Raw genomic sequence first — 13,861 nt, 5'->3', positions numbered from 1 at the left:
CAGTCAGTCACGTCTTAACGGTCCCTGATCTAACCAGAGTGGAGTCTAGTGCATGATCGAAGAATAAAACCCCGGCAATAGGCAGATTTTCATAAAAACTCATATAAATAGAGGCAGCACTTAACGGTGTCGGCAATAGGACTTTTACTTGAGTTAACTCTAACTGGATCCTGAAGCAATGAAAAATATCTAGGCAGGGTTCCTACGGATCAGTCAAGTAGATGACATCAAGATAATCGTACGAAAACATAACACCACGACAAAAAAATGATTTGTATTGAGATAAAATAATTTATTGATGCCAGAAAAATCATAATTATGGTATTATCAATTTTGTATTACATGCCTAAAATCATATATATTTACAAACATTTGATATTCTCCAGTTTTCTTATTCAACATTCACTATATACACATTGTGGAGATAAGATCTAAATGGTAGAATAGAACCATACACAAATAGTTGAATAGTCTGAGAACAAGTGCAGAAAAATTCTATTATTGCTCATAAAGATGTTCACATTTCTCAATAAGTTTAATGAGTGGTTTTACATTAAATGGCACTAAATCATGCGAATTTAGATTCCCTAATTTCATACGTAATCTTATCAAACAAGTCATCGTATCGTCAGCCGGATGTTTGACTATTTCCTCGTCGTCATCAGAGCTAGAACTTTCATAGGCTTCTAGATGTAATAAATTCGACACACTCTCAGACTGTACACCGTTTAAAACACTAGACTCAGTTTCCTGTGCCTTGTTACTGTCATCTTCACATTTCAATGAAGATGGATCGAAGTCTCTATCACGGCAAACACGTTTTACAAGATTAAAACTTTCATCGTCTGATTCCGAAGAATCATCGGTTTTATGAGAATTCGGATTATTCTCCGATGAATGAATTTCTGTATCCGATGAATTTGTTTTCTTACACGTTTTATGAAAATCAACGAAATTGTACCAATCAGTGATAGCATAGCGCAGATACCTGACTAAATATTCCAGAAAACTTGTTTCGGGAGATGTCACAAAATCTAACAATACCGATTGATCGTACAGTATTATCTTTAGAAATTTGATGAATATTCCGTGAGGATTCAGGTGTTTGAGTTCATCCGGTCTGAAAAACAAAATAAAATCCATCAAAACTACTATCATTATTATCAGGAATAAGTTTCACAATTGTGAGTTCTCATTTGACTTTTCAACTTAACCCTTTCAGTGCGTCTACACCGCCATGCGTCTACACCGCAGTGCAGTGTATGAATTGGTGATGGATTTTGCTAGTACGCACTATAGTGGTATGCCCATTATTCAACACACTATGGCGGAATTTTTCAAAATTTTCAAATTATCTCCAGCACTATAGGGTATTGATTAGTCAGCACTGTAAGGGTTAACAAGCTAATTTCAACTCATAGCCAAATTCAAAAAACAACAACAACTGTAGAAATGAGTCTTGAAGACCCAGGTAAAAAGCCTGAAAACAACCCAGTGACTGACCCCTGTTCAATATTTTAAAGTTTGACTCTTAAGGTCTCATGTATAAACGTTTGAGTTGACACCAAACTGTGTTTTGGAGGTATATTCTGGAATATCCTCTAATACTGACCGTGCTGTAGTAATTTTAATGTGTAGATCAAGTAGAATCAACATACAATCAATCAAAGCATTATCTTGATCAGCGAATACACGCAGCAGATTCGTCTGGAAATCTTCATCGTTTCTCACTTTGGTTTTCAACAACATTTCGAGCCGATTCAGACATTTAGATACGAGACTCGAGTCGCCAGAAACTAGAAATGAAATACAGAAATAAGTTTACATAAAATGATAAATATAGGTTTTTAACTAAAGCAGGACAGCCAGTTTCCACCCACTTACTAATTCCATTTTTTCACACTCACTGATCTCCAGTTTTTGGCAAAATTTGTCAAATTCCCCGAGTTTTCCCAGATTTCTACAGGTCAATGGCGCCACCCTGTTAAGAGATGTATAAAAGACTGACCTGATTTTGTCAGTTGTAGTTGCGAGCTTCGTAGAACTAACAGACAAACTTTCCTCAACAGCTGTGAATCCGGTTTCCACTCCGTATCCCTACTACACTGACTGCCACCGAATCCGATAAATCCGCTGTGGTACGGTAAATCCATAAAACCACGTTCCTCATCGTTACAAATCTCAACGACTTTCGACGACAGATCGAGATAATCTCGATCGTGATCCGATTCGACGTAAGATTTCGCCGCGATATCGAAGTATAACAGTAAGACATTCATTACGTTAAAACACAACATCCTGTCATCAGACGTCAGTAAAATATTCAATAACGTCTCTCGTCGTTTATACGGAAACCGAACTAAATCGATAAAACAACTATTTACACTTTCACAAGAATCCGCTTCATTGTTTTTAACGGTAGTTTTTAAATGCGCCTCTATTTTGAAGCCTGTTTTACAGGCTTTCATCCACAGTTTCATGAAGATCAGTCGAGTATACGAATTTGATATAGTTTGATCCAAGAGAGAAGAATTAACAACACGATTCCAGTTCGTCACTAACACATCGATGAAACCTTTCTGAAAAACTGCAAAAAAGAAATATTTCTTAGATGGAATTTTGGGGGCTGTAAAAGCCGGCTAGTTTGGGCAATGAATTCATTAAGTTTTTTGTTAATTAATAGAAGCATTAATAGAAGCTTTGCTGCTATAATACAGTCAAACTCACTTCGCCATCATATAAGTCATCCCACCAGTCTCTCCGTTTATATTTCCAAATCAATCAACAAGTGTTAGTCGTCATTTGGATTTATGGCATCAACATAAAGATAGGCTCAAATCGGATGACTTAAAAAGAGTTTGGAACCACGACAATATTTCAACGCACCTTCGTTTTTGAAATCAGATGACAAGAATTTCACAGCCAGATCTAACTGTATTTGAATACTGGTCGTAGTTGATTGTGCAGTAAACTGACATACAGTAGTCACCACTCTGCTGATTTGATCCTTCTAAATAAACAACAAAACATTCTCTAAATTACCTTCATTTTATATGAAAAGCGAGAACATAAAATGGAGGTGATTTCTACTTACTTCTGATAAGATTTGACATAAACACACTAAAGCTTTACAAGCGCTGTATGATATAAATTTATCACTGTTTTCTAATTCAGTTACCTGAAAAAACAACAACATTTCATTAATCTCAAAATATTACTTCATAAAACATAAGAAATAGTTGTCAGCACAAAACTCACCAGAAATGTCAAAACTTCAGGAGCAGAAATGAATCCTTGAACTAAAGTAGACTCAGATTCAAATACCTCCATTAATGTTGTCAGGAATAATAAACTAAATTTTCTGTTTACTAAAATTCCTGTTTAAAAAGAAATAAAAATTGATGAATTTTCATATTTTTACAACCATACAACTGCACAACTGCCTACGATTCTTTATCAATTTTACCTTCAACCGATTTGCTGCAAACTGTTTTTAGAAATCGAAGGTTTTCGTCGTTGATTCTTCCCTCACTGATATCGTTATAAACCTCCCTCAACTGATCCTCATTCATTGTTACTGATGAAGTTTTTCTGTTTTTATAACCAGCGTTTGTCCGACTAGATAAAAAAAATTCAGAAATCACAATCGATTCAAGATACATTCAAATATCTTTATAGATTGAGTTCAAATTTATGATGTACTCACATTCTCCGGGTTCACGCTTTAATTCTAAACAAAAAAGAGTGTCTGCAAAATATAGAGTATGATATTAATAAAACTGAAAGCACATTTCAGTTCCACAGTTCTCCAATTCAACGTTTAAGTGACAACATTGTTGAACTGGGGTCTGCATCTAACTAGAATTCATGATTGATTCAATGTCTCGTGTTTGGATTGACTGGGATCCTCTTTCCTAATCCGAAATCTAATTCCATAGTTCTTGATAAATGAGCCCATTTTGAATGTTCTGACTCTACTAAACTTCCGAATATAAAATGGATGGTGGCTGAATTTCTAAAGGTTCCCAGTTGGTATAGAATGACTAAGATTGCCCAATGACACAAAATGCTATGGTAGATTCCTCCACACTTGTTTGCTTAAGACATGAAGATGATGTAACCTTTTGCCAACATCTACGTATCTAAGTAGGATTCATGATTGGTCTCGCTTTTATAGTTTTCTCAACTGATAATCTGTAAAACCGGGGGGTCGTGTGTGATCTATACCTGATGGATGAGTTTGTTCCTGGTCACTTCCATTCGCTGTTTCATCCTCGTTAAACACCTCAGCTACATCCTCAAATGTTGCATTCTCCGGTTCTTGATCAATAATTGTTGTGAGGTTCCTCAGAAAAAGCTTCAATGAAAAAGACAATTAAAGTATAACACGTTATTGAATCCTTGAATTAGTCAAATTTTTCTCTCTCCTTAGATAATACAAAATCTCACACTAGGAAGGAATAAGAGTTTGAATAGTTTTCTTGACCTGTTGAATGAACTATTAGCTCGAGAAACATTTCAGACTTTTTCGTTTTAAGCATGGGATTTTTAAATCATTGCTAAAACAGAGTTAAAGAAAGCTTTCGATTTGTTCCTATTTCGGAATATCACAATCTGTTAACCAGAGAGAAGGCTGGTAGAGTTTGTGATCCCTTAACCAGAATACGTTCAATCAAAACCTGCCTGTTTCATCAATTGGTTAATAATACCTCTGGTAGAGATTTGGACAGAAAGCGACGTCCTGATTGTGAGAAGAGTTTTTCGACGCCTCCTGTTTCGCGCCAGCGCATCAACTTCTTAGTCGGTGGAGCAAGATCTAATGAGCTTACAATATCCGATCGATCGTTCATCTGTAACGTCATCACATCTCCAGGAATATCTATCAATTCATCTATTACCGGTTTGCGTCTTTTACGATACTGTCGACCTATAAAAATTTAATAATCCAAATCACATACCATCCACGTAGGCATCTCATTCAAACTACTAATAAAAGTTTAATTTAACAGATCAGAATTGTTTATTCAGTTATGGCCATTTTGGGGCTATGATAATATGGCATCTAAATCAAACTAACTCATATTAATTCAAACGTTTTATAAAACGAGCTAATTCACGAAATCAGACAAAGCCATCTGGTGCTGCCATCTACTGACAGCGTTCGGCGATATTGCTATGGACCAGGGGCATTTAAGAGCGTTTTAAACGAAATCTGCTTAAAATATCGGCTCTATTTTGTAGATTTACACACAAAGATTACATCAAATGAAATTCGATACTTAAAATCAGACACAAAATGAGATATTAGGAGTTATAAATAAGGTAATTTTCTGTTCGCCGATAGATGGCGAAATAGTCGCAGACTGCGTCGCGATTCAAACGCGTATTTCAACTAAAATAAATGTTTAATCCATCGTTATTTTTATTAGGCCATTCTTGAAATAATCCGGAAATCATTGTTGGATGATTTTTACATTCGATCAATTCAGAATTTGATATTAAAAAGCGAAAACTTGCCTCCTGGCATTTTCAAATCGTAGATCTAGAAACCGAGAAAAGCGCAAGAGTGGTCTGGAATTGACCACAACATTTTGAAAAAGATATAAAATATTTCTATAAAAACTGTTAGAAAGGGATTAATATCCATTAAAATAGCTAGAATAATTAATACTTCGGAAAAATAATTAGTTATGATTTAAATAGTTTGATATTGGATATGAAATAATTACACTCACCGTAAACAATTTCGTCATATTTGAGAAATCGCGTAGCGAAAGTGAAAATCAGTGAACCATGGCGAATATCGCGTGTGCCTCGCGTTTTGCGCTGCTGAAAATAGAAGATGACGGCGATAAGGATGACGTGAAGAATATCCGGTTGAAGAAAAAAGCGACTGGAAGCGCTGGTGCTGATAAAACTAAAACTACCCAACAACAAATGTCAGCGAGCGCTAAGAAAAGGCAGAAGAGAAAGAACAAAAAAGAGCAACAATCTCAAAACGTGGAAGGTGATGAGGTAGGAAAATGAGGCTGTCAGTGTGTTTTTAATTTTTGCCATCATCGCGTAAAAACGGGGCATTCTTAGCCAGGTGCCACTTTTCAATTCTGAAAATTCAGCCGCATGATAAATGTTTCAGTTTGGTGGAACGAAAGAAAGAAACCATAATGACAATGCAAAAACGAAGGCTCAGTGGGAACAATGGAAGAAATTAGATTCAGAGGTTAGCGAAGATATATACGCAGTGGTGTACTGTATCGTTATGTGGCAATTTGTTAATTTGAAACTGCTTCTATTTGATGTGTATTTTTAGTACACGGATGATGCTTATGAAAGAGACTTACAACAAGCTTTATTACTGAGTAAGATCGAAGTGGAACAAAAACAACAGGTTAGAGAATCATCGCCTAGTTCCTCCACAGTTCTTCATTAAGTATTGACTTAAAGAGTCAAGTTTAACCCACAGCTGTCGATCTGAGTCGTGTTTTGAGTTTGCTCTAGTGGTGCCTTGCCAGATATGCTATAAAATCACTAATTAACTTCAGGAATTTAGCGTAAATTGATATTTCAGTGATATACACAGGAATTCTTTTGTAGACACTAGAAACCGCTACTGCTGAAAACAACCATCAACCCGAAGTTAAAGACAAGAAAAAAAAGAAGAAAGATAAATCGATGACTTTAAGTTTAGATCAGTTTAATCAGTTAGATTCAGTAGATGAAGCGGGACATCATCAATCAGGCCGTGCTCGTACACAGTCCAGTAAGTGTGCGAATACTGATTGATAAACCCTGCACTGTTTCATTTTCAATTGAATTAAAGATAATACCGGTCTATAAACGGGGACCTGCGATATTGAGGTGCTCATTGTCTTTATTTTATCGTTATTTCGTCGTTAGGTTCCGATGAACAACACGGCGCGAAAATTGTTCAATCAGATGATAAGTTCTTCGACAACGTGGAGAAAGATGTGTCGAAAATAATCTTGAAAGAAAAAATACAAGAAGAATATACAAAGGTAAACCACGAAACTTTCAGTGAATTAATTTATCTTGAAATCTCGATTTGAGTGTAACGTAATATTTCTATTTCAGCAATATATCGCCGAAAATGCCAGAGCTGCGCATTATGAAAAAGAATTAACCAAAAAAGATAAGGAAATTGAATTTTTAAGAGCAACTGTTAGTAAACTGGAAGTAAGTAGATTCATTGTTTGAATAGAAGTGTTATCGAGACACGGTAGTTTTATTTGTCTGTCTGTTTTAGGATGAATTGAAACAAGTGAAAAAGAGAAATAAACAATTGTGTGTTATATTAGCGCAAGGAGAAAGTAAGTACATAAACATCTGGGTGAAATTGTTCATAAGTTGGTTATATTGAGCTGGTAGATGAATTTAGTAGTTACAGTTGAAACTGCATTCCATCAATGGTAATTCATCGACAGGTTAACTTAACCAATTTTTTTAGCGATCGGCCCCTAAGTGTTCAGAGCACAGTTCGACAGATCTGTGTTTGACTCTACTGTCAACTAATTTTAACTAACAACCTCAGAACTGGATGTTGTATTCTTTCAAGTGAATTCTGTATGAATTATTGATATTTTTGTAGTGAGAGATAAAGCTGAAGTTCTCATGCAGGTCGATGAATTAACCCAGGTTAAAGATGAACTGACGGAGCAGGTGAGTTTTTGAATTCATTTTTCCTCTGATCTTCCTGACAATATCAATAACACGGAATACTGTAATGTTTATTTTAAAGGTCGGTCTCTTAACTGCTGATTTGGAGAAAGAACGTTCTAAAGTGCATGGGTTAAAAACTGAACTAGATAAATACAAAGTAAGTAACGAATATTGATTTCAGTATTGTGGAGTGTGATCTAAAGAGAATATAGTTAAACGTGTATCTATCCATTTACAGTCATCAGGAGGTCATGGTCATTCTCATTCCGGAAAACATCACAAGTAAATTACTGAAGCCCGGTGCTTTATGAAAAACTGTCACATTTCTTGTTGAATATTGCTATAGAGATCGCAGTTCGTTTATTCTCGTTGAATATTGCTATAGAGATCGCAGTTCGTTTATCCACTGTCGTCTGTCGTCTTCTATATCATCGTTTTTGCTTCGTTTTCAACATCAGCGAAAAATCATTGGGATTCAAACATTGGTTTGAAATGTAAAATGTGAATTTTTAATCTCAAATGTTGGTTACGGTATTTCATTTATTTTTTGTAACACTGATATCATGTATTTGTTCTGGGTTCGGGGGAGAAGGTACTCCTATAGATTTGGTGGATGAAAAAAGAAAAATCAGTGACCGAATTGAATACAGAAATTAGTGCTATAACAATGTGATACGTATAATGATACAGTAGCAATAAATAGAGGTAATTCGATGTCTCAGCAATGCTTGGATTTAGTTCTGGTTTATGCAGTTGCAGAATTTATTTTGTTGAAAAAACTTGATTAACTGCATGTTTCATGGTATAGAAATCACCGTGATGTTTGTATGTACCATATGTATTTTTGTAAGTTCACGTTTTATGCTCCTTTCATCGATGTGACTGGAAATATTGTTATATTTAAAGACCATTGGTTGAAATCCTGCGGATTTTCCTGATAATGCCTTACTGACGACTTCGTATTGTATCATATGACTGAATAACTCAGGTACAGAAATAAACAATAATCGTCTCATAGATAGAAATGTTATCAATTCCAAAGTTGAGCTTCATCATTAACATTAATTCAAATTATAAAAATGTTCTTTTAAGACGCAATATCATGAACACCTTAGTGCCACCAAATATGCGTGAAGCCGATCACCAGTTCTGCATTTAATCGATTTATAAAGATAAAATCCTTAATTATAATATGACGGTAGTTTGTCAACTGCAATGATGTGCGATATGTCACATTCCAGTTACCCAGCAGCAGGTCGTGGTGGCTTTACTCCTTTGACTGATTGTGAACTATCACGTTAAAATGCTTCTAGTGTCTGTTGTAATTCATTCTCTTATTTTCATGATTTGTTCTCGATTGACACAAGTATGTCCCATTATTTTACATTTTATTTGTCCATCCAAAACCGACATTTCATTTCTACCAGGTAGTTACAATGTATTAATAAAGATAAATAAATTTGATATTTTATGAGATAAATTCTGTGTTTTTGTGTTAATTCAAGGAAGTGAGAATCATTTTCTTCATGTCACTGAAGGAACAACTACCTGTAAGATCATCTTTTCAGGATGTCTAAGGAGTGGATCCAAGCTGCAGATTGGAAGTGGAAACCTTTCGATAAAAAGTATTACGATTTACAGTCATAAAATAGTAAAAGAAAAAAAAGTTTAAAACTAAAATTGATATTTATTTAAGTCACTGCACCATATTAATTAATCACTGATAAAGCACCACAATAACACAAGTCTATAGACTACATATAAATAAAATATCTAAGGGAAACTTTTGGAACATATGTAAAATAGATCCTATTGCATCTTTTCATTAATAGAAATCCCTGAGGATCGTCTTTATTTTGTATCTTGTGAATAGAATCAGACTTAGAATAAATACAAGAATTCATTACATGTGTAAACATGGTTACGTCATCATAGGTAAAGTAAAGTACATTCCATTTAATCTCATAGATATAAGTGTCTGCTGTATTAACAGGGTTTCAAACGTAATAATTCATTTTTCTATGAATCATGATAAAGAAACGTGTGGTCAATAACATATTGAAATTCCGTGTATTTTTCAGTTTTTTTTGCAAAATTTGTAAAATTCTTTCGTTTTCCCCAATTTTTCAGATTCTCTGACTTTACCAGGTTTACAAAAACCTTTGGAAAGAATCTATCTTTTCAAGAGAGTAAAGCACGGTTCAATCGCTATAAGCAAACATTAATAGTTAATACTGAAATAATTAGTAGTTCAACACAAGGATCGATGAGTTAATTTCACCTGAACACTTTCTGCACGTAAAATCAGTTCAGCTGTTGGATGGAGTTCCGCTTCTGTTTGAATAGCTTCGATTTGAAACCTTCTTAAAATGGACGAAAGAACAACTTTCTCTTCCATCAACGCGAACTTCTGACCTGAAAATAACCAACAGAACTACAGGTTTATGAATATACAATAGAGTCCGATGTTTTGCACTTTGAAAATATAGTCTTGTTTAGTTGAGAGTGATATCCTTGTTAGACTGTATAATAAATAATGTAAAGTGTCTGAAATTTCTTATTTCATGGTTTGCATTTGTTTCAGTTTTAAATTTAATCATGATTTTAACCTAGATGGACAATTCACAGGGTAAATTAATTAAAGTGGTGCTACTAACCGATACAGTTCCTCGGACCAGCAGAAAAAGGAACATAAGAATACGGATGGCGTCCGGTAGCGTTCTCCAGTAGAAATCTATCCGGATTGAAAGTCAACGGATCGGGAAAATGTTGTGGATCTCGGTGCACGAACGGGGCTAATACGTAAATATTCGTATCTTTCGGGATTATTATACCATCTGTAAATACAACCAACAGAATGATCAATGTTTTACACAATTCGCACATGAAATTTCTAGCTTATTTTCAAACGGTTTCGGATCTGATGATTAGATTTAGAGGCCTAATTACAAAACTGTTCGACAATAACCATAATATTTCATGAATCGTGGGATTTTAGTTTTAACTAGTGACTGTTACTTTATGAGATTCTTATTGCTTTTACCTAAATCTAGATCATCCATTAGTTTACGTCCAAAAATAGGAACAGATGGGTAAAGCCTTAACGATTCCTAGAAATGAAACATATGCCGTAAGTAAACTGTTTTACACTGTAAGTAGAGAAGACAGTTGACAAATTGGTTACCTTAATAACACATTCCAAGTATTTCATATTTCGTAAATCATCAGATGAAGCCGGACGGTCGTCACCATCTGCAAACATTGTGATAGATAAAAGATATCTAAAATGTACTGTACATGTTTTTATGAACCGAGATCAGTCATTGCTTTAGTCCATAAGTGGTCCGCGGACAAGATTCTCATACGACTGGTCTTCATGCACCGGTTAAAGAAACCAGGATGAGCTTTAGTTCGTTCCACAGTTGTGAGTTTTATTACAACTTTTAAAACTCTCGGTGTCAACAGCAGAGTCAAGTCTCCCTGGACTGAAAAGTCAAGTATTTTTACCATAAATTTCATCCAGTTCTTCGTGTATTTTTCTTTGAACATCGGGATAACGTCCTATGAAGTAAATCGCCCAATTCATGGCGGTTGATGTCGTATCGTGACCCTACAGTTAGAATATCAATAATTATAGATACTTACAACTCAAATATATAATAGTTAAATGAAGTTATGCCTCCCTTAACATACTGTTTAATATCGTATTGAGTAGTTAGTTATGTACATATTTCATTCCTAATTGACTTAATTAATCGGAAATAAGAGACACCAAAAATTCAAATCTTTCCACAGTAAACATTTTGCCTTGAACTAAAGCTAATGTGTTTGTAGTAAAATGAGCTTCTACTGTGAGATGATGATCTGATGGGGAAATATTTCAACTCTACCTCAAACATGAACGTGTCGACTTCTTCACGGATATTCTCATCTGAAAACTCGTAAGAATTCTGTAACATCATATCGAGGAAAGCTAGTTTACGTTTTATACCATCATCTCGTACCATTTCATCATTACTTCTACTCTCTAAAACAGCTCTTCTCTTTTGGATTACCTGCACAATGAAACACGCAAAAAAATAACATTTTGTAAATTGAAAATCTAATTATTTTTCATTAGTATGCATAAAATACAAATAAACCTGGTTTGTGAATGAATGTAAGATGTCCAGATGTTTCTTTGCATCTTTTCCACGACTGGTGAAGTTGTAGATAATATCGGGCCATAGCCAGGGAGATTTTTGACGTTGTTGAAGTAATTCTCCAGTCCTAGAAAACAATTTCATAAGTGCACTTCAAGCGACACAGAAATATCGGACTCAGATGCACAAGAGACCAGGACCGAGTTCCACGGTTCTTAGTTTAGATTGACTCTAGCCGTTAAAACAGTTCATTTTCGATGTTAAAGAGTCAAATCTAAACAGACAACTGTGGAACTCGGTCCTGGTCTCTTGATGGGGTTTCGACTGAATTTAACTAGCAGTATTTCGATTATTACGGTACCTGGCAATAGCTTTCACATAAGTTGATTCGTCATTTTGTTGGGAATTAACTTTTTCCCCCATAGCTGTTTCTACAATTACGACAGATAGAAAGTAAATTAGGCCTATAATACATTAAAACACGTTCGCTGCCACTCAAGACACTGGTGCTGCCCCCTGATGTTACTACAAGTTGTCTCGGAGTTGGCAATAGAGCGATTACATAGTCATGTATTAATCAATGATTGTAACATCAGGCCCTATGAGCAAAACCCACAGTTTATTATTCTGACAGTTTCAAAGTTTTGTTTCTCTGATAATTAAGTTTTGAATAAACCTTGAAACTGTCAGAATAAATTGTTAAATCATCAACTGGTAGATTTTGCTTATTACTTCTAGAATGCCGAGATCAATACCAATCTACCAATCATAGGCCCCTAAATCAATATCAAATAAAACATACCACAAATGATATCCAAGGCACATCGAGTAATAAGTGGATATATATCAAATATTTCTCCAGTGTCAGCTCGCATGTCTAAATATTCATTCAAAATCATTGCTTGTTCATTGAATACAGTTAGAAAATCTTCTAATATTTTGAAGTGAAAAGTCGGAGTCAGCAATTTTCGATTTCTTTTCCATTTATTGTTTGTACTGAAATAAATTATAAATATCGAGTCATGTATTGAAATGAGTCGCATCGATCTTATATTATGAGATTGAAATCTGCAGTTTCACGGTTGAGGTCTCTACTCTGTTCTGACGATACTTCGAGTGGTGCTCAGCGGGTTGAGGGTAAAAGAAGCTTTGTTCCCGTCAGAGGGTCAGTCAGTAATCTCAGTGTGGCTTAGTTTCGTGATATTGGATCTTATCACTAATCACAAAAAAGTTGGCAGGCCTATAAGCTTACCACCAACAATTAGGTAATAAACTAGGTTGAGGGCTGCCTGACTGTATCAATCTGGACTGAATCGTCGAACAAGTATCATTTCACCATCATTTCACCGTCGTCTTGTCGCAAGTCGTCACAGTTCGACGTACAGATGGCGTAGATATCTACCTGGTCAGTAAACCTGTACCGAGCCACGGATGAAGGAACTCATAATCATACGCTTTCGTCAGTTGAGTATTACTGTGCAGTAGTTTCTCTATGTAATACGGTGATGTCAGTAATATACGAGGAGTCGTCCCGAGCCAAAATCGAAATAATCCACGACGACCGTACGTTGCCGCAAAATCCATCACTTGCATATAAAATACTGAAAATCAATAAATCGGTAGTTAGTGTACATCTCATTTTTCCTCCTTTACCCTAAAACCCCAAGGCATTGAGATAATAGTGAAAGTTCTTGAACGACTACAAACAGTGAAATAGTGAACTGGTGAGTTTTTGAACTTACAGTGAGGATTTTGGTCAAATTGTAAAGCATTGCCGATAATTGGAAGTGGTTTCGGTCCATCTATCTGATCAAATCTCTCAGTTATTCTCTTCCAATAATAAAGAGAAGCAGATATTATAACTGCGGGCAGAAGAACGGCCACAAACAACAGAAAAATCATCTTCCAAAACTTCAAATGTCTTCAAATGTCTTACAGTCGTCGCGCACTACTAACTTACCACTTACACCCAACCTGACAACCTACCGGTCGGGTAATACGCGGGTTCGAATCCATTATTAATTGCACAAGTAAACAACTCT

General features: G+C 35.3%; 3 protein-coding genes across 4 annotated transcripts; 1 reads left to right on the top strand and 2 right to left on the bottom strand.

The window, feature by feature from the left end:
• Window positions 1–303: 303 nt before the first annotated feature.
• LOC141906505 (protein Lines homolog 1-like) lies at window positions 304–4,321 on the bottom strand. Its single transcript, XM_074795830.1, has 9 exons — window positions 4,228–4,321; window positions 3,707–3,748; window positions 3,467–3,618; window positions 3,259–3,377; window positions 3,095–3,178; window positions 2,887–3,010; window positions 2,009–2,587; window positions 1,613–1,796; window positions 304–1,120 (listed from the first exon to the last, which is right to left on the bottom strand). Exons 3-9 carry the CDS (start codon window positions 3,570–3,572, stop codon window positions 499–501), a joined length of 1,818 nt encoding a protein of 605 aa, XP_074651931.1. The 5' UTR covers window positions 3,573–3,618; window positions 3,707–3,748; window positions 4,228–4,321; the 3' UTR covers window positions 304–498.
• Window positions 4,322–5,759: 1,438 nt separating this feature from the next.
• LOC141906524 (G kinase-anchoring protein 1-like) lies at window positions 5,760–9,133 on the top strand. Of its 2 annotated transcripts, XR_012619349.1 has the most exons (11): window positions 5,760–6,015; window positions 6,137–6,220; window positions 6,311–6,388; window positions 6,595–6,760; window positions 6,898–7,016; window positions 7,093–7,194; window positions 7,265–7,328; window positions 7,607–7,677; window positions 7,757–7,834; window positions 7,916–8,382; window positions 8,584–9,133. XR_012619349.1 is itself a non-coding variant. In XM_074795854.1 (10 exons), the coding sequence occupies exons 1-10, from the start codon at window positions 5,794–5,796 to the stop codon at window positions 7,961–7,963; spliced, it is 1,032 nt and encodes a 343-aa protein (XP_074651955.1). In that variant the 5' UTR covers window positions 5,760–5,793; the 3' UTR covers window positions 7,964–9,132. The 2 variants fall into 2 exon arrangements, 1 of the variants encoding a protein (XP_074651955.1); XM_074795854.1 differs by having other exon boundaries at window positions 7,916–9,132.
• Window positions 9,134–9,385: 252 nt separating this feature from the next.
• On the bottom strand, window positions 9,386–13,792 carry LOC141906512 (cytochrome P450 4c3-like). The gene is made up of 11 exons (XM_074795839.1): window positions 13,562–13,792; window positions 13,222–13,420; window positions 12,622–12,815; window positions 12,181–12,250; window positions 11,820–11,946; window positions 11,568–11,732; window positions 11,185–11,287; window positions 10,862–10,929; window positions 10,721–10,787; window positions 10,335–10,514; window positions 9,386–10,092 (listed from the first exon to the last, which is right to left on the bottom strand). Exons 1-11 carry the CDS (start codon window positions 13,719–13,721, stop codon window positions 9,929–9,931), a joined length of 1,497 nt encoding a protein of 498 aa, XP_074651940.1. The 5' UTR covers window positions 13,722–13,792; the 3' UTR covers window positions 9,386–9,928.
• Window positions 13,793–13,861: the final 69 nt, after the last annotated feature.

Source organism: Tubulanus polymorphus, chromosome 5 (assembly GCF_964204645.1).
Source record: "Tubulanus polymorphus chromosome 5, tnTubPoly1.2, whole genome shotgun sequence".
Lineage (NCBI taxonomy): Eukaryota > Metazoa > Nemertea > Palaeonemertea > Tubulaniformes > Tubulanidae > Tubulanus > Tubulanus polymorphus.
The sequence above is the reverse complement of the archived record's forward strand: the minus strand, read 5'-3'. Positions and strand labels throughout refer to the sequence as shown.